The sequence below is a fragment of the Candoia aspera genome, chromosome 2 (genome assembly GCF_035149785.1).
Source record: "Candoia aspera isolate rCanAsp1 chromosome 2, rCanAsp1.hap2, whole genome shotgun sequence".
Lineage (NCBI taxonomy): Eukaryota > Metazoa > Chordata > Lepidosauria > Squamata > Boidae > Candoia > Candoia aspera.
Genome location: NC_086154.1, coordinates 108,402,481 through 108,429,336, shown reverse-complemented (window position 1 = coordinate 108,429,336; position 26,856 = coordinate 108,402,481). Strand labels below are relative to the sequence as shown.

Sequence of the window (26,856 nt, the reverse complement as noted above, 5' to 3'; positions counted from 1 at the left end):
GAGCTGCAGATTCCATTGACACCTATTAATTTTATATTATATTAAAGGAAGCAGTTCAGACATATATTAATAAGTTTAACCCTAGCAATATGATCTTGTTCATTCCCAAAGCAAGGCTCTTTTTGTTGCAATGATGATAAGGAGACTAGATAGAATTTGCTTCTCAGAACACTGTAAGACAATATTCTGCTGAGGGATAAAAGACAACAAGGAGTGTTCAAGCTACCTCCATGAATTTAGCCAGTGTGTGCATTTAAGAGGATGACAGTGCCTAACCATTCTACTGCCAATTTTTACATTTTCCAAACTCCAAACATTCAGCACAATTTCTGAACCTTGACTCTCCCAATAAATACGGGCAAAAAAAACAACAACTTTGAGGAGTATTTGTATATGACCCAGTGAACCCATGTAAGCAGATACTCTTTTCAACTATCACACACCAGACATGGGGGTTAACAGGACCAGACTTCTTGCTTCACTTACATCAATCTCCTTGAACTGAATTTGGTGGAAGCTACCTGGATGGTGAATCCAGCAGGAGGATCAAACTCTATTGCCTACTAGCAGGAAGCCCCTTGAAGCAGCTAATTGCCCTCTGTCAACACAAGGGTACAGTCCTTTCTTATATCCACTGCAGTTATATCTGGCACTCCTTTTCCCACCTTTCCTACAGCTGATGCTAGCAGGCAAATAGCTGTGAACTTATCTGCATTCCTATCCTTGAAACTCTAGCTCTCAACTTACTGGATATAAATGAGGAGAGGTCATCTGACCATTTTGTATGGTTACATCTTAGTTACAAATTTGCAGCTCCCAGAGCAAGAGAGAGCCCTGTCCACTTTTCCTCCTAGCTACTGATCAGTAGTAATGAGATGCAAGCACTCCCTTTCCCCAGATCCCCTTTGACTTACCTCACCACTCCATTCTGGAATTCTTCAGTGGCTTGATAATAAATGGTTATGGCCACCCGTGCATCCGTGTCAAATGTGAACTCCACATTATAATGGACTTTGGCTTTGCTGACTTCTTCACCTGGTGTCTTCACTTCCTCTGTGCATCTAATAAAGCAAAACAAAGTACCCAATATATAGTTTTGTACAAATGCAGGAGACCCAGTTTTTTAAGGAGTGATTTGAGGACTTCTGGGAGTCGCCATCCCAATAAATCTGGAAGGTACCCGGTTAGAGGAGGCTACTGTATGATTTTGAATGTTAAAAACAAAACAACTACTACAGTCAATAATTGCCTCTAGGTAAAGGTAAAGGTTTCCCTTGACATTAAGTCCAGTCGTGTCCGACTCTAGGGGGCAGTGCTCATCTCCGTTTCAAAGCCGAAGAGCCAGCGTTTGTCCGTAGACACTTCCGTGGTCATGTGGCCGGCATGACTAAACGGAACGCTGTTACCTGCCTGCCAAAGAGGTACCTATTGATCTACTCACATTTGCATGTTTTCGAACTGCTAGGTTGGCAGGAGCTGGGACTAGCAACGGGAGCTCACCCCGTCACGCGGATTCGAACCGCCGACCTTCCGATCGGCAAGCTCAGCAGCTCAGCGGTTTAACCTGCAGCGCCACCGCGTCTCTAGACCAGGGTTTTTCCAACTGTGTTCCATGGAACCCTAGGGTTCTGTGATAACTTGATGGGGTTCCATGAGAAACTAAGGGCAAAAAATAATTCACTCAAACATAGCCACTTTTCCCTAACTAGAGCTACAGGTTCCATGGCCTGAAAAAGTCTGAGAATCCTGACTCTAGAACATAACTAAAAGAGAAGGTACTGCCTTCTCTTGAACTACTATCTCACTGTCTTCACTGGCACATACTTAAAGGGTTCTTGAATCCAGGGTAACTCTTCCACTTCCCAACTCAGCACTGTCACAGGCTTTGGGTGACGACAGCAGGAGTTTATGTACCCAAAGCTTTTGTAGGGATTTTTTCCCTCCTAAACATTCAAGAATTTATCCATTTTTTTTCTACAGAAGGAATGTCTAGTGGTAGGTTAAGAGGAAGAAACATTAACAATCTCAGATATGCAGATGATACCACTTTGATGGCTGAAAGTGAAGAGGAACTGAGGAGCCTTATGATGAAGGTGAAAGAAGAAAGTGCAAAAGCTGGCTTGCAGCTAAACCTCAAAAAAACCAAGATTATGGCAACCAGCTTGATTGATAACTGGCAAATAGAGGGAGAAAATGTAGAAGCAGTGAAAGACTTTGTATTCCTAGGTGCAAAGATTACTGCAGATGCTGACTGCAGTCAGGAAATCAGAAGACGCTTAATCCTTGGGAGAAGAGCAATGACAAATCTCGATAAAATAGTTAAGAGCAGAGACATCACACTGACAACAAAGGCCCGCATAGTTAAAGCAATGGTGTTCCCTGTAGTAACATATGGCTGCGAGAGCTGGACCATAAGGAAGGCTGAGCGAAGGAAGATCGATGCTTTTGAACTGTGGTGTTGGAGGAAAATTCTGAGAGTGCCTTGGACTGCAAGAAGATCAAACCAGTCCATCCTCCAGGAAATAAAGCCAGACTGCTCACTTGAGGGAATGATATTAAAGGCAAAACTGAAATACTTTGGCCACATAATGAGAAGACAGGACACCCTGGAGAAGATGCTGATGCTAGGGAGAGTGGAAGGCAAAAGGAAGAGGGGCCGACCAAGGGCAAGATGGATGGATGATATTCTAGAGGTGACGGACTCGTCCCTGGGGGAGCTGGGGATGTTGACGACCGACAGGAAGCTCTGGCGTGGGCTGGTCCATGAAGTCACGAAGAGTCGGAAGCGACTAAACGAATAAACAACAAAGGTTAAGAGGCTTTTCTCTGACAGTGAGCTCATAGATCAGCAGCAAAACGTATTAATTTGCATGCAGAAAGTACAGGGAGTTCAAGTTTCAGCATCTCCTGGTAGACCCTTGCTGGGCCTTTGATTGTTGCAAATATAAGGAGGCTTTTAATGTTCCTATGTGTTGTTTCCACTCTACTATGTTGAAATCACAATATTGAGATTTGCTAGGAAAATGTGTTGCTGCTGCTGCTGCTGCTGCTGCTGCTGACTTCAGCTACTATTTTAACTGAGCATGACTGGGATATACCTATTGGCTACATCCCTTGCCTTCTAATAAAGTATACATTCCTCTTCTACTTTTCCAATGTTTCTTCTCCATAAATAATCCAAATATTTCTTACTGTATCCCTCTTATATGCATGTTAATTTGCTATTCACCAATTTGAGGGAACACTAGCAATTACCTATTATCTGCCAGGAGTTTCCAATTTTCCCTTTCTTCTCTTAAAGACTACATTGTGTGTTCTCCTCCCATGCTAGACTCTGCTATGGTTGGGATGTGGGAGTGAGGAAGAGCAATGCATTAGTCATTTTCCATGAAGGTTATATTATCTTCAGCAAGATTTTTCACACTGCCACCAACGATTACAAGGGAACAGGATATGACCATGGGTGCTGACCCAATTCTGCAAAAGCATTCAAATGCCAGGCTATTATAGGGACAACATGGGTGCAAGATCACTGCAGTATGAGAACAGAAGGGACAAAGGACAGGGATAAGAAATCAGAAAGCAGGTCCATTAGCATAATAAAATTCATCCAGGTCTTTACCAAGAAAGTGACAGTTGCAGATTATCCACCTGATTTAATGAAAACTGGCACTGTTGAATTGCAGGATGAAAAGAATGAGTACCAACTATGGCCTTGCTTGCATGTTTTACATCTTTGCCTATTGTTTGGATTCTCTGGAGAAAGTCACAGACTTGTTACCTTTGCAAAAACAGAGCAAACCCAAAGGAATACACGGCAGTGCATTTACATCAGAGCATTTTAAAGGACTTCCACTGCAAGGACACCTGTCTTAAGCTGAGCTTGAACACATTTAATTTCTGAATGCACTTGTATGTAGAACCAGATGCAGGTTCTAGATCCCAGAATGCAAGGGGAAAAAAGCCGCAGAGATTAGTTAGCAACCAAATTCAGAGCATATTAACTTGGTAGAGAGGTCTCCTTTACTGAGGCCTGCTCATAATTGCTGTTATGCCATCCAGAGTACAATAATTCAGTTCTCAGGACTGAAAACAGGGGCACTGACTGACTGCTAAGGAAGTGCCCCCTCCTCCAGGCAGATCTAAACTGTTAGCACTGGTTCCCCTCTAATCCCACCCTAGCAACAAAAATGAATTTACTCCATTTAAATCCTGTTGTCACCTGTAGTGATCCTGAAAGCCAGGTGGGGAAGATATAGCCCAAAAAGAGACAAGCAGCTGGTCAAATCATCTCACACAACACTTGCAGAAATCCCTCCCCAGAACAGTTCACACTTAATCTCCGTGTTAATCTTGAGGAGCTGCACACGGATGTGCCCTGCTGCACAAGAGCGGATGGACCGCTTCCAACAGGCAACATCTGTACATAACACTTGTTCAGAGCTAATTCTCGCTTTACTTTTTGAAGTCAAGTTCAAAAAGTGCCATGAGGCTTTCAAGAGCCCCAAAGCACATGACACTGTCAATTAGGGGCTGGCCTATGTTGTTGAATAGCTGTACTTCCCAAGTAAAGAAACGCACAAAGGTGGGGACTTCTTCTTTCAATTGTTTTATGTTTGATGGGAGCTAGGAAGCCTCAACATTTAAATCACAAGTACAATTAGAAGAGGACAAGAACTGGTCCACATAAATAGGTGTCAGAGGGAAGCTTGTCTCTTCTGATATATTTGTGTTCTGCACAGCTGATGTCACTGCATGTAAAAGCTGCAAAGATACTATTGTCCTTCTTAACCCAATTTGGAGAGTAAAAAAAGACAAAAAAATCAGCTCCAAATCATCTAAAAAGAGGAACTGCTTTGCTCAATAGAAATAGCTATAATGGCATGCCATAAACGGTATAGCACCCATGCCCTTGTACTAGACAAGGGGATTTGGTCCAGCAATGTATTTAAATTTATATATCAAAGCTTCTACTTCATTAGGCCAAGAAATCTTCGCCAACTTATGTTCTACTTTTCAAGTAGAAGGTCCCAGTTCATTTCCTTGTGATTCTACCCACAGAGGCCATAAAAGCTGAGTTGGAAAGAAAATCCTCGGAAAGCTGGTGCCAAATCAGAGAAGCCAACCTTGACCTGGATTAGCCTTTCCAACTTGGGCCTTTGAGAGGTGCTGGGATGAGAATTCCTTGAATTCCCAGCCAGCACGACCAAGTGGCTTGGAATTATGGGATTTACATTTGGAAGGAACAAGGTTGAGAAAGGCTGGACTAGGGAGCAGCAAATCGGTTTCTACCAAATCGCGCCCCTGGCCGGTCTAATTTTGTATTCTCTTCTGCAGCTCCTAGGCAAGCCCATTCAAGCAAACAAGCTCCCTTCAAACAGCCCCAAGCCACAGGAAGCCCCATTCACTAAAAGTCATTTTAATGCCAGGCAGTCCTCTTTGTCGGGGTATTTTTTCCTGCTTTGATTGAGTTGGAGGTTCAAAGTGCAGAACAAATCCCCAGGCTGAAACCTCCGACTTACTTGACTAAACGCAGGGTGTCCTTGCGGATGTTGATCAGGCTCCTCAACGTTTTCACTGGCTCCTGGGGGGGCGGGGCTGCATACGGAAACTAAACAGAACACAAGAGGAAATACAAGGTTTAGATACCAGGGTATATACCAGACTATGAGGCCTGAACTGCAGCAAATAAATGAACCCTTGTCCAACCTTGCATAATGAATGAATAGCCTAGACATGTGTTACTGACTCTTAAGAGCGAATGAGAGATGAGACCTCCCAAAAGATCACAATATGCACTGCATTATGGCCCAATGTTCAGTTAGCCTGGGGCTTTTTTCTGAATTCTGCAAGTCAGAATGCTGTGTCTCAGAAGCAGGATCTGGCAAAATGACCAAAACAGCACTGCATCCTCACAACACAACTTACACCACTTTTGTATATTAGCCTGGAGCTGGGCGGCCAATAAATTTCAATAGACAAACAAACAAACAAACAAATAAAATGTTTATCTGGTGTCACAACAGATATGCAAAAAGGGTGGAGCTTACGTTGGATCTTTAAACTGTCTCTGGAGATCTCCTTTCATCCCTTTTGGGATTGCTTCTGCCCCACCTGTCGTTTGGCTTATTCTCAATAAGACAAGGATGATAAAAGGATATTGTGAAGGGTGCTGAAGTCAGTAACAGCCCTTCTTCTGCAAATATATGAAACCTTCTGACTTGAAGTTCAGGTTTGTATATATCCAGGGGTGCAAAATAGAAATGCACTACATAAGGCCAAGCCTGTACACACACCAAGTTGCTTGTGTGCAAGACAGTGTGTACATACAGTATATGGGTATGCTCTTACATCCATGAGCACACACAGGCCATCTCCCAGCCCAAAGAACTTAAAGCATAGGTGTACCGCCAGATTCTTCCTGGGTCATATGCAGCACCCAAAGCTTTGGATGTCACTCCCAGAGATTTCCAAAAGTTGCTACTGAATTTTAATTTTTTAAATATTTCTGAACAGGACAATTATTAAAGGTAAGCCTGGCTTGAAACAATTGTAATGATAAGTAAATTTAATCACAGGTAAATGTAAACTGAACAAAATGTCTCTACTGGCCCCATCCCCTTCTTTTTGTGGTCCATCTCAAGATCCAAAGGCCAAGAGCGACCCTTCGCTTTACAAAGTTGTACTCCTCCAATTCTAGGAAGCACCACTCGGTATTTTCTCTGGTTGTTGCTAAGGATCCTGGAGCAGGCGCTGAGAGCATGCATGATGACTTGCAGGTCACTCCAGTTGGATACATCAGGCATTTCTTAACAAAGAAAGCACACAAGGGAAGAGGGGCAAGACAGATTATGCCCCTTCACTAATAGACAGAGCTAGAACACAGCAGAGTCAAGAAAGTCAAGGTGGTGGCCGCTCTATAGAGATTCAGGAGGAGTCAAGAGAAAGTGGAAGTACAAGACAAATTAAGAGCAAAGGCTTGAACCCCTTTTAGCTTTAACATCAAAATAATTACGAGCAGCAGGTGAGCTAAGAAAGCGAGGAAGCATTTATTTCTTGGGAAGCACCAGACCAGGCCTCTAAAACACATCTTTCAAGATGGAATGGTAAAAACAGGTAGAGCCATGGTTGTTCCCTCCTTTGCTGGAACACTTATTTTTAGAAGATGAGACGACCATGTTCTTCATCTTCTCTGTGACTTTGCATACACACATTTTTAAACACATTAGAGCAACCTTGGGAATCTCCCTCCCCATTTGTGGGTACATGTATGCATGCCCAGGATGTTGCCACAACAGCCTGTAACTGAGAGTAGTGCAAACCACATCTGTACCTGGATTCAGTACATTGTGGAGAGAAAGGGCAAGTTGTCAGCATCCCTTTATACTCTTATAATTCCCTCCCCCTTGGCAATTGCTCTTATAATAGTCTAAAGTGCCCAGTAGAGTGAGAGGGAGTATTTTTAGCTTGCTGATCCAGCAAAATGTTAATTTAGATCAGTATCTGGTGGTGCATCCTGTGATGATTCTCTGCTGGCTGTGTCAGAACTCCCTATTTAACCAGCCATACTCCAGAGGCAAAAAGGAGAATTATTGCTGCTTAGTACTGGTCACCTGCAGTATAGTGCAACAAAAAGCAAAATGGAGAGATTTTTTCCTTTCCTAGAAGGAAAAGAAGTGAGCAAGCCCTTGCACCTGGCCTTGTACAACCTAGAGAGAATCAAGGCGATGGAGACAGAGGGATGTGGTGACCTTCAGTCATTCATGTTGGTGGACAAAACCTTCTGACTTTTCAACTTGAGTTTAACTAGAACCCACACCAAGCCAGAATTAAGAATATCTGCCTTTCATCCATTGCCCTTCCTTACCATGTTTGTGGCTTGTTCTGGTCTCTTCTTTCTACTGTACATCAGAAAAGAAAGCTTGTTCATGAAACTTACATACGGGTTGCAATGTGTATTCTTTTTTTTCCCTCCTGACCACCTGCATCCCACCCCTCAGTACTATCATACTCTATGTTCCAAGTGAATTTATCCAAGGTTATATACATTTTATTACTCCATTATTCTGGAATGTAAGTTTATTTTTAGTTTTTATTACTGCTATATGGCTATTGCTTTATTATTAGGATTATTCTTTTTTATTATATATGATATATATACGTATGTATGTATGTATGTATCTTGTGCACCTTGTGTTATTACTGTATTTTATTAATACATTATAAATTGCTTAGGGGTTAGTGGGGTTGAAGTGGTTTATAAATGCCTTCACTTAATAAATTTATTTATTCTTCTATAGAAAATAAATTTATTTATTCTTCTATAGAAAATCTAACAAGCCCAGTTCTACCAGATTGGGAGGAAAAAGGCCACACAAATCCAGACAGTGACTAGATGGCAGCAACAAATTAGTATTTTCTGTATCTCACTCCTGCATCTAGTGGTCATTCTGCATTTCTGCAATTCAGATATGGTAGCCTTAAGAAAGCGCCTCCAGAAATACAGGAACGACTTCTCTGCAGTCACACTCTAGATGGAGAACACAGCAAGACTTTTATAAACTTACTAAAAACTTAATCTGTATTTTCCAAGCATTGCAGTTACTCATTAGGCAGAGAAGAAGCTTGATCTTGCAAACTGGGACTGCTAATTCAGAACTGGGTTTCTCTGAGCAACAAAGTCTCACTAAACTCTAACTGGCATTGCCACCTTGAAACATTCTCACCCATAGCTATCAACTTGAAAGAGAGACTTACTTTTGGTTTTATATATAACTAGGATCCATCAAGAGGACCCCAGGAAAATGTAGCTTTTCACAGCCTCCCATTCAGCAAGATATGAAACACAGCTATTGTACCACTAGGACCCAGACTGTATAGAAATTCAGCTTTACCAGCTAGCAACTCCCTTCATGCAACAAAAGGGATGGATTTCAGATTCTGGATGAAAGATTCATTTCTAGAAATCAGACAGTATTATGTTCTGTGACCATCACTTATCTTATAGCAGCAAGAAGCTGATTATTATTGTCAGACTCCCAGCAAACCAATCTGGCATTTACCAATACATAAGGAAGTCAGGGTAAATAGCTGCTGCCCCTCATGTCAAGCATTTTGGTGCCCCCAAGTGGAAACACACTGAAAGGACTTTAACCCCAATGCACAGAAGGGAATCAGTATAATTACTAAGCCAGGGCAACATTACATAGCAGCTGCTTTCATTTCTGAGGCACAACTATTGTTCAAACACAATGGTTGCTATGGCTGGTCTGATGATACATATTAATGGATCTCTTGTACTGTCTTGTCTTGTATTATTTTTTATATCAGGGTTTATAGTGTAGAACAGCAGGAAAAGAACGTGGGAAGTTTAAAGTGATCAAAACCTGCCTTTGCAGACAAGTGATTTCTGTAGGATCACATGACAGATACTGCAATAGATTGCCACCAGGCCAATCACTGCATCTGAAAAATATAAAAGCCCCCAAAATGCATTTAACGGACAATCTAATGCAGTGTTTCTCACCTTGGCAACTCGAAGAGGTGTACACTTCAACTCCAAGAATCCCTCAGCTGGTTTGATGTCCACACCTCTTCAAGTTGCCACGGTTGAGCAACACTGATCTATGGAATGTCATTTACCAGGATATGATGATCCAACACAGAAGGGGTTTAGAAAGTCAAGTGACCTAACCGTTCGTGTTGATGACATGAACATGTGATGCAGTTCAGGTTTCTTAAGTTCAGTAAGTGCAGTTGTGGCAAAATATAAGTTGTGTTCCATGGAGATACTTTAGACTTCATCCAAATCTAATAGGTCCAAGGTTCATTTCCCCCAGGTTGCTGATTTCCCCCTGCAAGTCTGGCAAATAGACGTATACCTGCTTTGCACAACTGTAGGTTTAAAAATAAGTGTCGTGATTATTCACAACTATGAAGCTATGCCAAAGAGAGCCTTTAAAAGATCAAAGATTTCTGGACTGCAAATCTCACTCCCTCCTTCTGTCCAACCAGACCAAAGGAGAAGACAATGGGAAAGGGTGCAAAGTAACTTGTATGCTACAGGTTTGAAGCCAGCCCTGTAGTAAGAGTTATAATACTGTTCAGAGAGACAGACAGGCACTATCAATGTACAGAACCCATCCCAAAAGTCAGTAGTAACAGTGCAGGAAAACTAAAGATAAAAAAGCTGTCATTAAAGTAATTGGGAAAAGATGGACTCTGGAAGGAAAACTAACACTGAGTGGGAGACAATTTATGTGCTACATGAGGGAGCCAGACTTAAGAATACTGAGAAAAAAGCACCAGTGAGAACTGGCTCCAATTAAAACCAAGCAAGAGGTGCACAAATTCACTAATGGGGATACATTTGTACCAAACCCTGTCGAAAGAATTTGCCTGCAGACCCAAGATTTAACCCCTTTAATCTTCCCAATTTCCTTTTCTTTTTTTATATATATTTTTATTAAAAGTTTTAAAGAGAACATAAAAAACTAACACAAACTAATATATAATAAAGAAAATAAAGAAAAAGAGAAAGAAAAGTGCAGAAAGAAAAGATAAAAATAGAAAGAAGCTTCCAATTTCCTTTGCAGCAAATATGATTAGAAAATAATCTCTTACGCTATGATTACCAAAAAAAAAAAAAAAAGCTCATTTTTTTCTATTATCCATCAACACTACAAATCTTAAGTGCATTTTCTTCTGTTTCATGCAAAAAGTTTGTAAGGGTGTTTCCAGTCAGCCATAAATGTACATATTGGTTTTTCTCTATTCAAAGAAGTCAATTTAGCCTCTTCTGCAAGTTCCATCATCTTCACCAGCCATTCCTCTATTGTGAGTAGTGTCAAGCTTTTCCACTTTTGAGTAATTTCCTTTCCTGACTGCTCTATACTCTAAATCCTCATACCAAAAATAATTGCAATTTAACACGATTTCTTCCAAGCTTCTTTTATTCGACTTGGACACACTCATTTCAATTTCTTCCAATTCCACAAGGCACATGCTCTGTAACACTTCATAATTATATGGTATTCCAGTGAGGATGAGAAACAGGCAGCACCGTGAGTGCACCGGGATGATGCAAAAGTGATTCTGGAAGCCCAGAAGAATGCTGGGATAGAGAACAAATGCCCATTGTGACACAGTGACTGTGGTGCTCTTCTCCTGAACGTTCATTCTTGGTTGGTACCTTTCTTTAGTCACTTGTGCTTTGAAAGAGAGGGCTCTTGTCTGCCTCTTTACTTTATGGCAGGTATCAGCAACTCAGTGCCTGCAACACCCATAAATGGCATCTGCAAGCCCCACAAATAAGTTAAAATAAAATATATCAAAACTAAGCAAGGCTGAAATCTCAGATGAAGCATGAAGTTAAAATCTTGAGGAGGCTGGCCACTTAAATGATTTTTTAAGTATTTTATGGGGCCTGCCACCTGAAAAGATTACTGCCCCCTGTTTTAAGCTTGCCTGCTCAGAGGATGTTAAAGTTGCTTCCATGGTAAGGCACCGTGGTACCTCTTGTCTGCTCACATACAGCACTTAATATCAAAGCACATTATCGGGTGATGCTGTCCTCAAGGCTTACACTACCTTCTGCTTTCTCAGAAATAAGCCCCCAGTTTAAAATCCCTTGTAAATTTAATTAGAAGTTTTTCCCTCAGAGTTTCTGTTTCCAACCCCTTCCCATTCACATAGCAATGGTATTTTGCATGAACTGACCAATTTAGCTATTGCAAAACAGCCCAATAGTACCAAGTGATTTTTTAAAAAAAAATAAAAAATAAGGTACCCCTGGGTGTGTCTCAACAACAAGACTAGCAGCAGAGATTAGCAAAGATGGAAAACCCATTAAGAGACTTACCAACTGTTACTGGTTTGGTTTGTACTTGACAGGGGCCAGTCAAGTACAGCACTCTGGCTTTAAGTGAAGTGACAGCACTCCGGAACAACAGCTGAGAGATCTTAAGCTATGCTTTTTGCTGAAAAGGCGGGTTCCTCTTCACTGGAGGTGCTCTAATAGAGACCAGACACCATCACTTGATGGTGCTTTAATTTCATTTTTCACACAGACCAGGAACTTGGACTCAGCAGCACAAATAGACCCTTCCAGCTACGATTCTATGATACTTTCATCATGATTTGGGTCTTTATTCTTCCCCACATGGTTAATTAGCTTTTCTAGGCAAATTGACCAGAGATCACTTCCACACAGACCCCTCTGGCTATAGCTGCTGAAAATGGCTGACAGTTTCCTGCTTTTCTACAACAAGCTTAGTTTTTTTAAAAGGTAAGAAAACTGCCACCTCACTCAAAAATTCAAGAAAAAGAAAAGATTCTTGGCCTTACCATTTTGCATCATTTCCCTGCCCACTATGGTTCACAATCACTCCCCCCAAATGTCAAGTGCAGCTCCTGACCATCAAAAGGTTATTCAGACCTGATACCCAATTAGAAAAGACTTGTGGAAGATTGGTTTTGTATATGGTAACTGCAGTAAGACTACTGTACATGTAGTCTTTGGTTAATGACAAAAAGTGAGACCGGAATTTCCATCGCTAAACAATGCGGTCATAAAGTGTGATGCCATGTGACGTCACTTAGCAACAATCCCAGCACTCACCACTACTGTAGTGAAGTGAGCATCACGGGTTGTTAAGTGACTCCCAGGTGGCTCTCAAGCAGGTCGGCAGGCAAGTAAGGCACAGCAGGGCTAGGGGTAGCTGTTGCTGGGCAGAGGAGGGTGCAAGTGACTTACTGGAGTGACTTGTGACTTGCTGGCTTCCCCACTGACTTTGCTTGTGAGAAGCTGGCAGGGAAGGTTGCAAATGGTGACCACATGACTGCAGGACATTGCAATTGTCATAAGTGTGAGTCAGTTGCCAAGCACCCAGTTCACTATGAAGTGACCACAGGGGTGCTGTGATGGCTGGAACTTTGAGGACTGGTCACAAGTCTCCTTTTTCAACACTGCCATAACATCAAACAGTTGCTGAACAAATGGTCGATAAGCGAGGACTCCCTATTACGCACAAAGATGGAAAAACATTAAAATACCCACAATAGAGGAATGGATTGCAAAGATGATGGAACTCATGGAAATAGCAAAATTAACTTGTCTAATCAGGGATAAGACAACAAGTACTTTTATTAAAGACTGGAAACTGAAAATGGAAAAAACGAATTGGTGATTTATGGATTTGCTGATTAAAAAGTGTTGATTATGGGAAAGAGAATAATGATGTAATTTTAATGAGGGAGGAGAGAGGACAAGTTTGTTTGTAACTGCTGTAAAGAAGATCAAAGTCGCTTCTTTATATATTTTTTCTTTTCTTTCTTCTATTTGTTTTCCTCACACTTTTTTCACTTCACATCACTTTTTTCTTTTTCTTTTTCTTTTCTTTGATCTTACTTTATATTATTTCATGTTTATCTTTTACCTTTGAAAAAATTCTTAATAAAAATTCTTTTTAAAAAGTTCTTCAGCCCTGCACTAAACTATAATGTACTTGATTTTGACTTAGCGTGATGTTTAAATTCAGCTCCTGGGTTTGTAAGCCATGCCTTGTGGCTTAGCATATTGTATGATTCTAACCAATTGGGGGAGAAAGGTGAAAGGTCCCCTGTGCAAGTACCGAGTCATGTCTGACCCTTTGGGGGGACACCGCTTTTGTGACGTTTTCTTGGCAGACTATAAAGTGGGGTGGGTTTGCCATTGCTTTCCCCAGTCGTCACCTTCCCCAGCAAGCTGGGTGCTCGTTTCACCAACCACAGAAGGATGGAAGGCTGAGTTGACCTGAGCCGGCTACCTGAGAGAGAATCTAGCTTCCGCTGGATTGAACTCAGGTCGTGGGGAGAGTTTCAGTTGCAATACTGCTGCCTACCACTCTGTGCCACACGAGTCTTGATTGATAAATTGATAAAATTGATAAACCAGTTGTAGTTTATTCCAAAAATTATGGTTAAGCCAACCATGGCTTAGCATAATACGCCAACCATTACTTGCCATTAAATGCTTTGCTACTGATCAAACATTTACTCTGAACTGGTAACTTTATTTATTTTTTTTTCAGTTTAAATTCAAATCACAGTTCAAATCTTGTTTTGGCTCATAAAGATGCAGTCTCTTTTAAAAAATAGAATAGGCCTGTTGATTCATTGCAATCCTCTGGTGTTTTCAAACATGGTTCTGGGATTTTTCAAAAAGGATATTAATACAAGCAGAAGTGAGGAACTCTAGCTTTAAGTAGGATGCCTGAAGCTCCAGCCTAAGAGAAGGGAGGACAGTAGTTGGTTATTCCTCACTGGTCCCAGAGGCTCCATTATACCCTTTAGAAACTGCTGCATTTTTCTAGCGCTCATAAAAAAAGACAAATTAGCAGGGATCTTGTCTAGATCAGCAAATAAAAGGAATTAGCCCATCTCCCTATGGGAACTGAAATCAGATAAAGATATGATCTCTCTCAGTGGAGAGGAAGTACAGGCCAAGTATTGTAGGACCAGCCAAGTGTCACAGAAAGATAAAATTAAGCTGTATTTCAGAGAAGCTATTCTGTTCCTATCCTTCTCTTGCCTAAATGAGTTTCCATATGTCTTTGAGCAGAACAGATCTATTCTGGTTTCCTGTAACTTAAGCTGCACAAGACTAAATGAAATAACAAAGAAATAAATCAGGCTACATTCAGAAATTGTATTTATTTATTTATTTTATATTTATAGCCTGCCCCAATCCTAACAGACTCTAGGCAGGATATAATAATAAATATCAAGAACAAATAAAAAACCCACCTGGTACATCAAAGGCACCATTCACTAAACCCCCATTGGAAAAGTGCTACTTTGGCCTGTTTTCAAAATGCCTGTAGGGTAGGGGCCTTCTGTACCTCCAGGTCAGACTTTTCCATAAACAGGAGCTGCCACTGGGAATGGCTATCACCTGGGTCATGACCCATGAAACTCATGAGGAGTGTAGATCCACACTTCTCTAAATGACAGGACCAAATGGAAATATTCTTTTGGATTGTCATTACTTTTCATTCATTCATTCATTCATTCATTCATTCATTCATTCATTCATTCCGAGCTGCAATTATGGTTCTACCATAATTTCCACTCCTCAGTGCATCAAAATCTGTTGACCTTGACTTGCAAACAAGAAGCAAAACTCATTTCTCTAGGCCCCATTCCCTCACTCCATGCAAAGGAAAATAAATTGCACCTCCTCATTCACACCCTTACTTCATTTTGTGTGCATTTGTTTAGCTGTGTGCAATGAATGACTGAATAAGGGGAGCCACAAAGCAGTAAATAGACTCTTCCCCTCTGAAGACCTGAAATCCAGGAAGCATAGTGAGGCAGGAGTTGCTGCAGATGGGGAAGTTGACACCCACATACTCCACAGATGATTGTAAGAAAGAATCAGGGAGATCCAGGGCTACTTTTGAATTGGGATGACATCCTTGACTAGAAAAAAATATTTCCATTTCTATTAAGTAACTTACTACATAATATTAAATTGTGTCACTGCATGATTTAAGGCAGAAAACTTTAGATTAATTATGCAAAACATTATGCATGAAGAAATACTGTTTTTTGTCCACCCTGACTCTAACCTATCCAGGAGTTCAAAAAACCTGGGATGGTTTAACACCAGCTTAAGGTTTTTCTTATTGTTAATTACTTGATAGACCCATGAAAGATGTCTTGATATTGCCTCAGGGTGAAACAGGTAACTATTTGGGCCCATTTGCCATTTAGAGACCATGTTGTGATTCTCCTCCAAAATGGTTGTCACAGCCAAGCATAAAGCACCCCATTTACCAGAAGGCAAACTTGTAGGATTACTTGTTCTCACTCTCAGCAGTTCATTCACCATCCTCAGCATTAGAGCTTGCACCATTGACATTTGACAGCAAAACAGCAAATTCTGGTAGCACAATTTTTCCCCCTTTAAATCAAAGATGGAAATGGGAGCCAGAAGCCTCTGGAGGAGAACTGTCCAATTTCCATTTTGATGCAGCCTCTCCCAAGCAACCTGAAATTGCACTTCCCAAATTCAACAGTAAAATGGCTGGATTTTGGCAGAATTTTGGATAATTGGGGGAAATCTTGTGGGCTTTTAAAAGTTGGAAATGGGAGCGGTTTGCTTCCCAGGTGCTTTCTGCTACTATTTCCAACCTTTAAGATCTGGGGAGAAATATAGGCAGAAAAACTCATCCTGGTAACACAGGAAGTGTGTGCGTGTGTCTGTGTGCCTTCAAGTCAGTTTTGACTCCTGGCAACTGCCTAGTCTAGTCCCTACAATTTTCTTGGCAAGATTTTGGAAGTGGTTTGCCCTTGCCTTCTTCTTAGGGCTAAGAGAGAGTGACTGCCCCAAGGTCATGCAGCTGGGTTCATACCTCAGGCAGGACTAGAACACACGGTCTCCCGGTTTCTAGCCTGGTGCCTTAACCACTACACCAAAGTGGCTCTCTTAACACAGGAAAACAGTCTAGCAAAATGCTAGCTCCAGCAGCTGAACAAAATCTACAAACTTAGAGGCAAAGTCCTTCAAATGCCAGGGGGACTGGGCAGAGAGCACAGAAAGTTGTTGCCTGCATGCCCCGTTTTAGGCTGGCCTTTCCACTGTGAGAAAAGAGCTTCCAGGTTAGATAGATCTGCTCTGATGATGATCCAATATGGATTCTATTCTTACAGCTCAATCATTTTCTGCTTTCCTAACATTCTGCCCAATTAACAAAAATCAACAATCTTCTTACACCATAGAGCATTTGCACAAGTTTAAAAAAAAAAGAACAAAGGCACACTTATGATTTTAACATAGCTAGTGTTGACTATTCAGAAATAGAAACTTCTCAAATGTTTCCATAAGTTATAATTAAATGAATCACTCCATGCTCAAGAACTGAGGCACCATAGAGCAGGCTGCTTCTTCACAAGCAAATGAACTTCAAACACTTTTCTTGAAGGAAATATCCAGTTACAGAATAAATAGGGGACCCTCAGAATACAAACAAGCAATGGTGTTAAGGCAGGAAACCAGGATCTAATCTCTGTCTCTTTGATGTCTAAAGAAAAAGTGATTGCTCTCATGACTAAGAACTAACATGTGTGGTGCTTCTGTGACCCCAGTCCTGATATAAAAATGAATCTTCTGTATTCTGCTGGATACTGGACGTTCAATGTGCCAGAATCATAAAAGGGAAACGGGAAAAAGAAATATGAATAGAAGGCATACAGCATGGCCAGTGAGCAAAAGGACAAAGAATGCTCTGATGTCTGCCAGCTTTATTTCTTAATACTTGCTTATTATTAACATTTCTCCCAATACAGAGACAGCAGCATAAAGGATAATTTCCATTTCCCCTGCACAATGAAGAGTGTCTTAGTTAAAAAAGCAGTTCTTTTCTTAATATGGGCTGAAATACACCACATCCAGAGAGCTTCTGGGAGAAGGGCTCCAAGACCTCCAGCTTTCCAGCCTATGGGCTCAGCCACCTGCTCCAGGCATTATTAATTCACCTACTTTATCTGGGCAACTCCACATCCTCAGCCAAATAGAAGGGAATGTTTCATAGCTCCCAAACTACTTACTTTTTCTTTCCATCTTTTCCACACTAATGTAATGAGACCAGTGGAGGGAGCTTGACTAACAAAGGGGGAAAGATGAAGCAAGCAGATTACACAGACAGTAGCAGGAACTTGACAGCCATCAAGAAATATCCTGAAGTAAACTCTAGCTGCACCTAGTAAGATGGCATGACCATCTTAGTCTCTGACTGGTCAAAACTAGGTCCTATCTGCCCTCAAGGTAAAAATGTTTATGCAGTATGAAGACATAAGGAATCTTCTTGAAAAACAAATGAGCATATGTTTACTGTGCAACCTTGCTTGGCTATTTTTATTAATTTAGATGAAAATTGCTTAAATGAACAGTGAAAAGATAGATTTATTTATTTATCAAATTTCTCCGCCACCCATCTCATACATGACTCTGGGAGGCTTACAGACAACAAAATAACAATCAGTAAAAACAGTATAATATAAAATCTATACAATATAAATATACATAAATACCAATAAAAGTATAAAAATACCAGATACAGAATGTAAAATTCAAGATGGCAATCGGGTTTTGTACTTGGCATGATCACAGTACCAGCCATCCCCAAGAATGGCTATCCCCCCTCCCATCCCAAGCGAGGTGGCATAGCCATGTTTTCACCCCCTTCTGGAAGACCGGGAGAGTAGGGGCCTGCCTTACCTCTGGGGGTAACCTGTTCCACAGGGCGGGTGCCACCACAGAGAAGGCCCTCCTCCTGGACCCTGCCAATTGGCAATCCCTCATGGACAGGGTCTGTAGCATGCCCTCTCTGCCTGACCGGGTGGGACAGGTCAATGTGATGGGGGTGAGGCAGGTAACCTGGACCCATGCCATGTAGGGGTTTGAAGGTTAAAACCAACACCTTGAATTGGATCTGGAAGCAAACTGGCACCCAGTGCAGCTCACACAGCAAAGGTGTTATATGTGCCCTCTTTGGGGCTCCCAAGAGTGCTTGCGTGGCCACATTCTGGACCAGCTGCAGCTTCCGGATACTCTTCAAGGGTAGTGTCCTAACAGCCAGGAACCACGCTGAGACAAGGAATAGGTCTCTAGTACTTTATTACTGCTACATTAGACAGAAAATCCTAACAAACTGAAGAAGCGTGGGAAAAACCCAGACAGATAAACCCCAAAGGTTAAGGCAGGTCTGATCTGTGTCTCTTTGAATGGCTGCTTAACTCTTCAGTACTACGCATGCGTTTTCCCCCTTGGATAGAGGCCCCCTCCTGCTCACCATCAGTACTCATGACAGGTAGCCCCTTGTACAGCGCATTACAGTAGTCTATGCGGGAGGTGACCAGGGTGGGAGGGACTCCCAATCCAGGAAGGGGTGGAGCTGGTGCACAACACAAAGTTGTACAAAGGCTCCCCTGGCCACAGCTGCCACCTGCTCTTTGAGCAGGAGTCATGAGTCCAGGAGAACTCCCAGGTTCCACACCGGGTCTGTCTGGGGCAGTGCAACCCCATCCAGAACCAAAGATGGTAAGTTCCCAGATACCCGGGAGCCCCTCATCCACAGCCACTCCATTTTGCCAGGGTTCAGCTGAAGCCTGTTGTTCCAAATCCAGACCCCCACAGCCTCCAGGCACCAAGAGAGGGTGGCCACAGCCTCACCTACGTCACCCAGGATGGAGATGTATAGTTGAGTATCATCAGCGTACTGATGATACCTCATCCCGTGGCAATAGATGATCTCACCCAGCAGTTTCATGTAGATATTAAAAAGGAGTGGAAAGAGCACCGAACCCTGTGGCATGCCACAGAGGAGGGGCCATGGGCCAGATCTCTCACTCCCTATCAACACCGATTGGGACTGGCTCTGGAGGAAGGAGGTGAACCAGCGTAAAACTACGCCACCCACCCCCAACTCCCTGAGCTGGCCTGAAAGGATACCATGGTCGATGGTATCAAAAGCCGCTGAGAGGTCAAGAAAAGCCAGGATAGATGCACTGCCCCCATCCCACTCCTGCCAGAGATCATCCATAAGTGCAACCAAGTCTGTTTCCATCCCATATCCAGGCCTGAAACCCGACTGAAAAGGGTCCAGATAATCTGTTTCATCCAGGACCCTCTGAAGCTGCAATGCCACCACTTTCTCAAGGTGTGTCTTAATCCTCTTCAAAACCCTCAGCTCCTCCGTAAACTGTATCGGGAGTATCAGGTTCGATGGGGCAAGAGAGGCCGCAGAGGCGCAATCCTGTCCAAGGCCCCGGCCACCTCCCTATTCCAGGCAGCAGCCAGGGCCTCCACTGGACCATGCAGCAGACTCTCGGGTATAACCCCCAGCTCCCTCTGAAACCCTGTCGGGTCCAACAGTTGCTGGGGGCAGACCAACTGAATGGGTCCTGTCTCCCTGCGGATACTCTTTTCTTGCTTCTACCCTGGAGAAGTGCCCAACAATTATCTTCTTTTATGGAATAAAGGTGCACTTATTAACTCTCTTCAGCTTGTTGACTGTTTCTCTAGAAATATTTTCCAACAGACTACAAGTCAGTGATGCTCAGATTGTAGTTTGGGCCATGTTGGTCTGTGCTTATCCACCACAAACTCCCCATGTTCACTGTCAATTATCTGGCCAGATTAGAGCCATTATCACCATCTCAGCCCCTGTCTCCCCATGGCCAATACCAGTCAGCTTCTTCAGGATAATGAATCCCTGGCTAAACACTGTTTCATTCAAGTAATAATTCAAGGAACAACATGAGTATTAGAATTCAGAAACCTGCCCATTGTCAACAAATCTCAGTCACAATTATCAACTGTAAATCCGCACGTGCTGTGCTAAGTGAAACTCTGACTTTGCACAAACCACCTCCAAAGGAAAGGGGATATATGACAATGAAGGGGGTCTCACAGGGCTGGAGATCTTCTTGTCTCCAGCCCTTTAGGAGAACTCTTTAATAGAAGAACTCTTTTTCTATTAAAGAATGTTCTTGAGCAGCAAGTTTGTGCTAAGAGTTGTTATCAAGGCCTGGGTTGATAAAATAATCCAAGTGGTAAAGAAATAGTTAATTTTGGATTAAAATTTTGCAACAAAAAATAGTTGAAAAAGAAAAATGAAGAGGACGATAAGACGTACACCCTGAACTATGACTCCCATGCCCATAAAGACAAAAACAGAGAGAGGACACTTTGCCTGACTGAGTGGTCACTGCATTTTATTTGGAAGTCAACAACTGTGGAAAAGTTTGAGAAACACCTGTAAGCCAAAAAGGGAAGCCACAAACTATTTTCATAGAAGCCCCGATGATCCCAGAAAGATAGGTTCCCTGTACAACTCGCTCTGTTTTCCCCAGCCAAAGCCATAGCTGTCCCTAGATCAAAAAATCCAAGTCTGTCTCTGGAGGATTCAACAGGGCTTCTAGGGCAGAAATGAAAGGAAGCTTTTAAAGTGCTGTAGAAGTAAGGCTTTAGCCAAAGAAGGGCAGGAAAAGGACCCAGGCAGACAAAGTTACCAAAAGCCTGAGACATCCAATCTGCACAGCTAATGCTAATACATTAATGCTGAATGGTAATACATGGAGCTTCATGTATGTTGGGTCTTCTCTTCTGACTACTCAATCATATTCATTTTTCCCTTCACAAGGACAAGCATTTTAAGAAGCAGCTTCTCTCTCACTCAGAATCTGAAATGTTGCAATCTCTTCCAACCACCTTGAAATCCTTCCATCTCATTCTGCTATAGTTGGCAAGTATGCCTGTATCTTGCCAGACTGCTTCTGCATAGCATCAGTTGAGAAACACTGGGTTATTTGGCTCAAACAAGGAGAAAGAGAGCAGGATGTTATTGGTACATATGTTGCCCCTCAGTCCAACTCCCTTGATTTCTGGAAGAAGGAGCATTATGTATGTTGCCTTGAACTGTACAAAATAAAGGCAGGGTATAAATTTAATAAATAAGTTAGACAAACAAATGTAGCTTGATGATTCTGTAGGTAATTCCATGCTGCCCCTACAACTTTTACTCTTATTCCAGCAGGATATCATAGTGGACTATGTTAAAAACTGCTGGGAAGTCCAGAAGAATCAATATGGAGAGATAGAGATAGAGAGATAGGGAGATAAGAGAGAGAGAGAGAGAGAGAGAGAGAGAGAGAGAGAGAGAGAGAGAGAGAGAGAGAGAGAGAGATCCTATATTTCCTAGGAGGAAAAAACCCACAATTGTTTAGGGTAAAAAGGCTATTTTGATTCCAAATATAAGCCTGAAGCTGGATTGAAATAAGTCACAATGGTCTACTATTTCAAAGTGTTCCTGGAGCTGCTCAGCTACCACCACCTCCAGAAGCATCTCTTCAAAGAAAGTAATTGTGATTGGATCACAGTTACCACAAACCTCTAGGTCACATCTTTTTCAGGGCTGTGGACATCATCCAGTCCTCTCAAAGAGGATTCAAATATTTCCTCTGCCCAATCAACCAATCCCTGAATACCACAAGGCTCTGATATACATATGATCAGATCAGTCTTTCCAAGAACCTAGTTCACATCAGGCAATCAATCTCAATTTCTTATGAACTCTGGTTCTTGGATCTTTCAGACTATAGAAGACTATAATAAGAGCTGTCCATGGAATGATAACCAGGCTTGTATTCATTTCTCCCTTGTCCCATCCCACAATCCATTGCCAATCCTGCTGGAACCTTCATTCAGGTTCACTGGAGTCTGAAACTGGAAAATCAAGCAGGGTGCCCATAACAGTCCAGTCCAATCCTGCAGGGGAGAGAGAGCTGACCACATTACTGATTCTGGCTACCTCTGTCATGATCTCACAAGGTAACTGTAATGGTATGTGGGAATGACCTTGGGAGACTGAGCCCAGAGACGCTGCCTAGGGAACCATCAGATAAGAGACAGCATAGTCTACAGCTGGATAGTAGGTGGGGCAAGCAGCTCAGAAGAGACCCTTCAAATTTCTCGGGGGTAAAGGAGATGGCAGAAGAAATGTACTTTCAGACTTGCAAGATTCTGTTAATGTAACCTTACAATAAAGTAGAATTAACTGATCTGGTCATGTTTCCTGTCTGGTCTACCTGGAAGGCTGACAGTAATCCTCACAAGCACTCCCTCTCAGCTTGAGTTTCTCCCTTCTGCAATGCAGGGTATACCTATGGGTTGTTTTGAGGGAATACAACGATACAGCACTTTGAACATGAAAGTGCTATAGAAAAGTATTATGAATTACTGCTACAATAGACTTTTAAAGTGAGTGCCCCAATCCTTCACACTGAAAGCAAGGCAGACCTAAAAAACAGGGATTTAAGAGCCTTGAACACGTCAGGAAGCTTTGGATAACCTCCTAGTAAAATGCTTTATCATCTAAGATGAGAGATGAAGGTAATGGACAACCACGAAAATATGCCATTGTTCTTTCTCTGATATTGATGTTGACCATGATCAGAGATATCAAAGTAGGCCCAGAATACTTTATGTTTGACTGCATGATGCCATTATATTTCCTTCCTTCTATACCCATAGCTTCCTCGGGCATTGAATTATTATTTTTCCCTCTTTCTTATTACTGAATTGAAAAGCTCCTTCACATCCATCTCACACAAAACACTCCAGGATGCTGGAGAAACTCATCTTGCATTCTTTATTCCACCCCAAGGATGCTGTTCTGAATGCAGCAGGAAAGGAGGAGGGGAAAAAGCCCTTCCGTCCATAATTAACATCTTGCATATCCCAGAGGTCTGCAACAGTGCCTGGCATTTAATATTTTGCTGGAGCTAATAGGCAATCAAGCAAACTTTAACTTGAGGATGGGATCAGGGACTCTCCTTGATGCTCTTTAAACCAAGAAATCCAGACACAGAGAATCTACAAAGGAATGATGGAAGATGAGGATAAGGAGGAAAAATGCTTCTCTGGAGTGCTCCATGCTAAAATATCTGGTTTCTCTTGCAAGGCGAATAGGAGAGGCTACATTGCATATACAGATAGTCCTTTTTTAGTAACTGCCTCATTTAGTGACTGTTTGCACTTATGACGGTGATGAAAAAGTAACATTATGACTAGTCATTGCATTTACGACCTTTGCAGGTCATAAAGCAAAGGAAAACTGAAGTAAGATCATAAGCACAGTCACTAAATTCACTTAGAGACCATTTTGCTTACTGACTGAGTTGCTGGTCTCAACTGTGGTCGCTAAACAAGGACTACCTGTATTTAAACTGAGGAGTTTATAACTGTGTGATATACAAGTCCCTGAATTTTTCTTGGCAAGGCTTTTCAGAAGTGGTTTACTATGGCCTCCTTCTTAGAGCTGAGACTGGCCGAAGGTCACCCAGCTGGCTTCATGTCTAAGATGGCGCTAGAACTCACAGTCTCATGGTTTCTAGCCTGATGCCTTAATCACAACACTAAACTAGTCCTAAACTGGATAAGGCACTCAGATTCTATAAAATCATGGGGGCCCTAAGGCTTGGTGTAACCCTGAGTCCCCTCCTCCAATTCATCCAACCATGATTTTCACAATCTTCCCCCTTTTTTCAACCCACTCATTCTTCCTTCATATATGTTTTGTAGTCAAATTCTCCTTCATTCTTTCTACATGACGAAACCACCTCAATATACTTCTTTCATACTAGTTGTTCACTTTTGTATTCAGTTTACATTCATTCAGCATCTATTCATTATTGACCCTATCTCTTCCTGTTTTATCACATATATATCCAAAATAGCCCATTCCCACTGCATTCAACATACTTTTAGGTTTCGTCAGACATACCTATCAAATGCCATACAATAACGTAAGCAGAAGCACACTCTTAAACACAGCCATTTTCACTTCTTTTGACAAATATTCATTCCTCACAACAGGCCACATCCTTAGTACCCACTAAATTTCTATCAGCAGTTGCACATCTTAAAATTTTCCATCCATTTTCCCACTAACAAAAAGGAACAGCATATTCCAGGATTGTGGCAAAGTTTCGAATCTGAAACAACTGGAGCTTGAAACAGGCTGTTAAGAACATTCCACATGTTCTGAGCTAGAAACAGCCCTGTTTTGAGCCTGAAAGGGGATCAGCTTGAATTCAGAACACTTCTGATGTGTTCAGAACTACATCAAAGCACTTCCAGCAAGATTGGAACAACCTGCTTCAAAGTTAAAGTGGCTATTTCATAGCTACAAACCAAATGCATATGTGCACGTGCACACACGCACACGTACACCGTACATAAACATGAGCCAGAGGTTTTCTTACAGGTACAGGTCTGTTCCCAAGAAAGTTGAGGTCGCTGTTCTCCCCAAAGAGGTAGCCTTCAGGGTGTGTAGAGTCAAACTTCTCACCTCCCATGATGAAGTGACTGGCAAAGTAGCTTCCTGAAAGGGGAAGCACAAAGTCTGTCAGAATCAAGTTGAGAAGGGAATGTAGTGATTTATAGGGCAAAGAAAGCACTCCGGAGAATCTCGGGGAATCAAACATTGCCAGAAGCAAATCAGTGGAGTGTAGAGTAGCTCATAAAAGTGAAGGGTTTAATTTCACACACAGCTGGCCTTTAGAATTGTGGACAAATATTTCAGAAATGTCTTGCTCAAGACTTGGAAGCCAGAAAGGGTAAGGAAGAAAAAGCAAACATTTCAATTTTCTGCCACCTCTCTTTGGGGTTTGCTGCCTCTACAAATGTGTTCCTGATTATAAACATTTCCTGCCAGAGTTTCCAAACCTGAAAACCCACGTTTTAGAATGGAAATAAGGCAGAAAAAGCATACAGATCGTGGTTTCTGCAATTCTTACCACCAGTGCCCATAACCAGCCGTGGCCATGGGAAGCATTGGTATTTTCTTCTGTGTAATGAAATACCCTGTGGTATCTACAGTATATGTGAAGTAGTACATCCTTCTGCTTTTCTGCATTTAATCTGTGAGATCATCTGCACATCCCATTTGACCCGGCTTGAAGACATCCCATAATCATTTGCCGAGGGCATAAATACACAAAATTGTCCTCAACCCACCTCCAGACCACCAAAAGGGCAGTTCACACCCATCTTTTTCTTGCTCCATGTCAAAAGTGGTGTTTTCCAATTTTTGCCAGCACAAGCAGTGCTGTGCAGGCAGTTGGCAGTACAGTACTTCATTTCAACTGTAGGCAGTGTCTCCTTTCCCAATTGGCTAGTTTGCAGGGTCGCCCCCTTCCCTCCAGGTATGGCCATTTTGTCTTGGACTGCTGGGCTGCCTGCTGTTCTTCAAAATGAACCTTCCCACTTAAAGCCCGACTGCCCTTCACTTTGCAAGGCATGTTTCAGGCCTTATATGGGGTCCTTATATACCTGAAAACGTTGGTGTTTACAGCACCTTTATACTGCTGAACAGTTAAAACAGTTTTCAGCAGGTGTGAGCAGGTAATCTGCTTTCACCTGATTCCCTCTGTCTGTCATCCTGCAAAGGAACATCTTACATGAATGCAGTAAGGCAGTGCTATTTTTTTTTCTATTTTAATCCCATTTTCCGTATTTTGAGGGATATTTCTAGGTGCTGCACCAGCATTTGCTGATAACATTTACTGATTTGGATTGTTTGGGAGCTCTGATGAAATTAAAAAGAATTTTGTTATTTTCCCCTTTTAGTCCAAATGACAGAAGGACAGTAAAACTATCTACCACTCTTCTGTAAGACTGGGAAACTTCTTTCCAAAACTAGCCCAGCTGACAGGATGTCAGGCTGGAAGACAACTGGGTACTTCACTCCATACCCCTTTCCTGTCCCAACCCATCAGCTGGGCTATTTTTTGGCAGAAGCTTACCAGTCTTCCAAAAAGGATTAAAAAACAAACACCCACCACCACCAAAATGCTATATGAAGTTTATGGGAAGTACTATGACTGTCGCATAAATTGTCTTTTTACAAACCTCACAACCACTCCAGGCCACATTTTCCTTGTACTGCTTGGGTCTTTCAGCAGATCACAGCAAAATGTGTGTGGTGGAGAAAATAAATGTAGCATATAACATGGAGGCTGCACCCTTTTTCCTCCCTGTCTTGGGAGGAAACCCAGCTCCTCTCTTTGCCTAATCCTATCAGACCCAAACTGACCTCCCGGCCTCAGACAAAGCCCCGCTGCAAACCCATCTAAGCCAAAGAACAGAAGCCTCCTCACCAGCTCACAGTGCAGCCCAAGGGCAGCCTTCACAAAGGAAGTGCAGCTTGGTGGGACCCCGATGGCCCACCCTCACTCAGGGACACTCCCCTGATTGCCTTAAGCTTCCATCTGCTTAACGATGGGCTTCCCCAGCTCTGCTGCCCTCCCGAA

At 42.2% G+C, this 26,856-nt stretch overlaps 1 protein-coding gene across 6 annotated transcripts in view; it reads right to left on the bottom strand.

Moving 5' to 3' along the window:
- Positions 1-26,856, bottom strand: part of RNF157 (ring finger protein 157) — a 92,281-nt gene that overhangs the window by 28,024 nt on the left and 37,401 nt on the right. For all 6 annotated transcript variants that reach the window (XR_010067184.1, XM_063293014.1, XM_063293015.1 and 3 more), the window contains exons 2-4: positions 24,808-24,926; positions 5,523-5,611; positions 915-1,061 (exon numbers count right to left, since the gene is read on the bottom strand). Coding sequence is in view for 5 of the 6 variants with exons in the window: in XM_063293014.1 (XP_063149084.1) it covers positions 915-1,061; positions 5,523-5,611; positions 24,808-24,926 (355 nt within the window). In the remaining variant the exon portion in view is untranslated. The remainder of the gene's footprint in view (positions 1-914; positions 1,062-5,522; positions 5,612-24,807; positions 24,927-26,856) is intronic.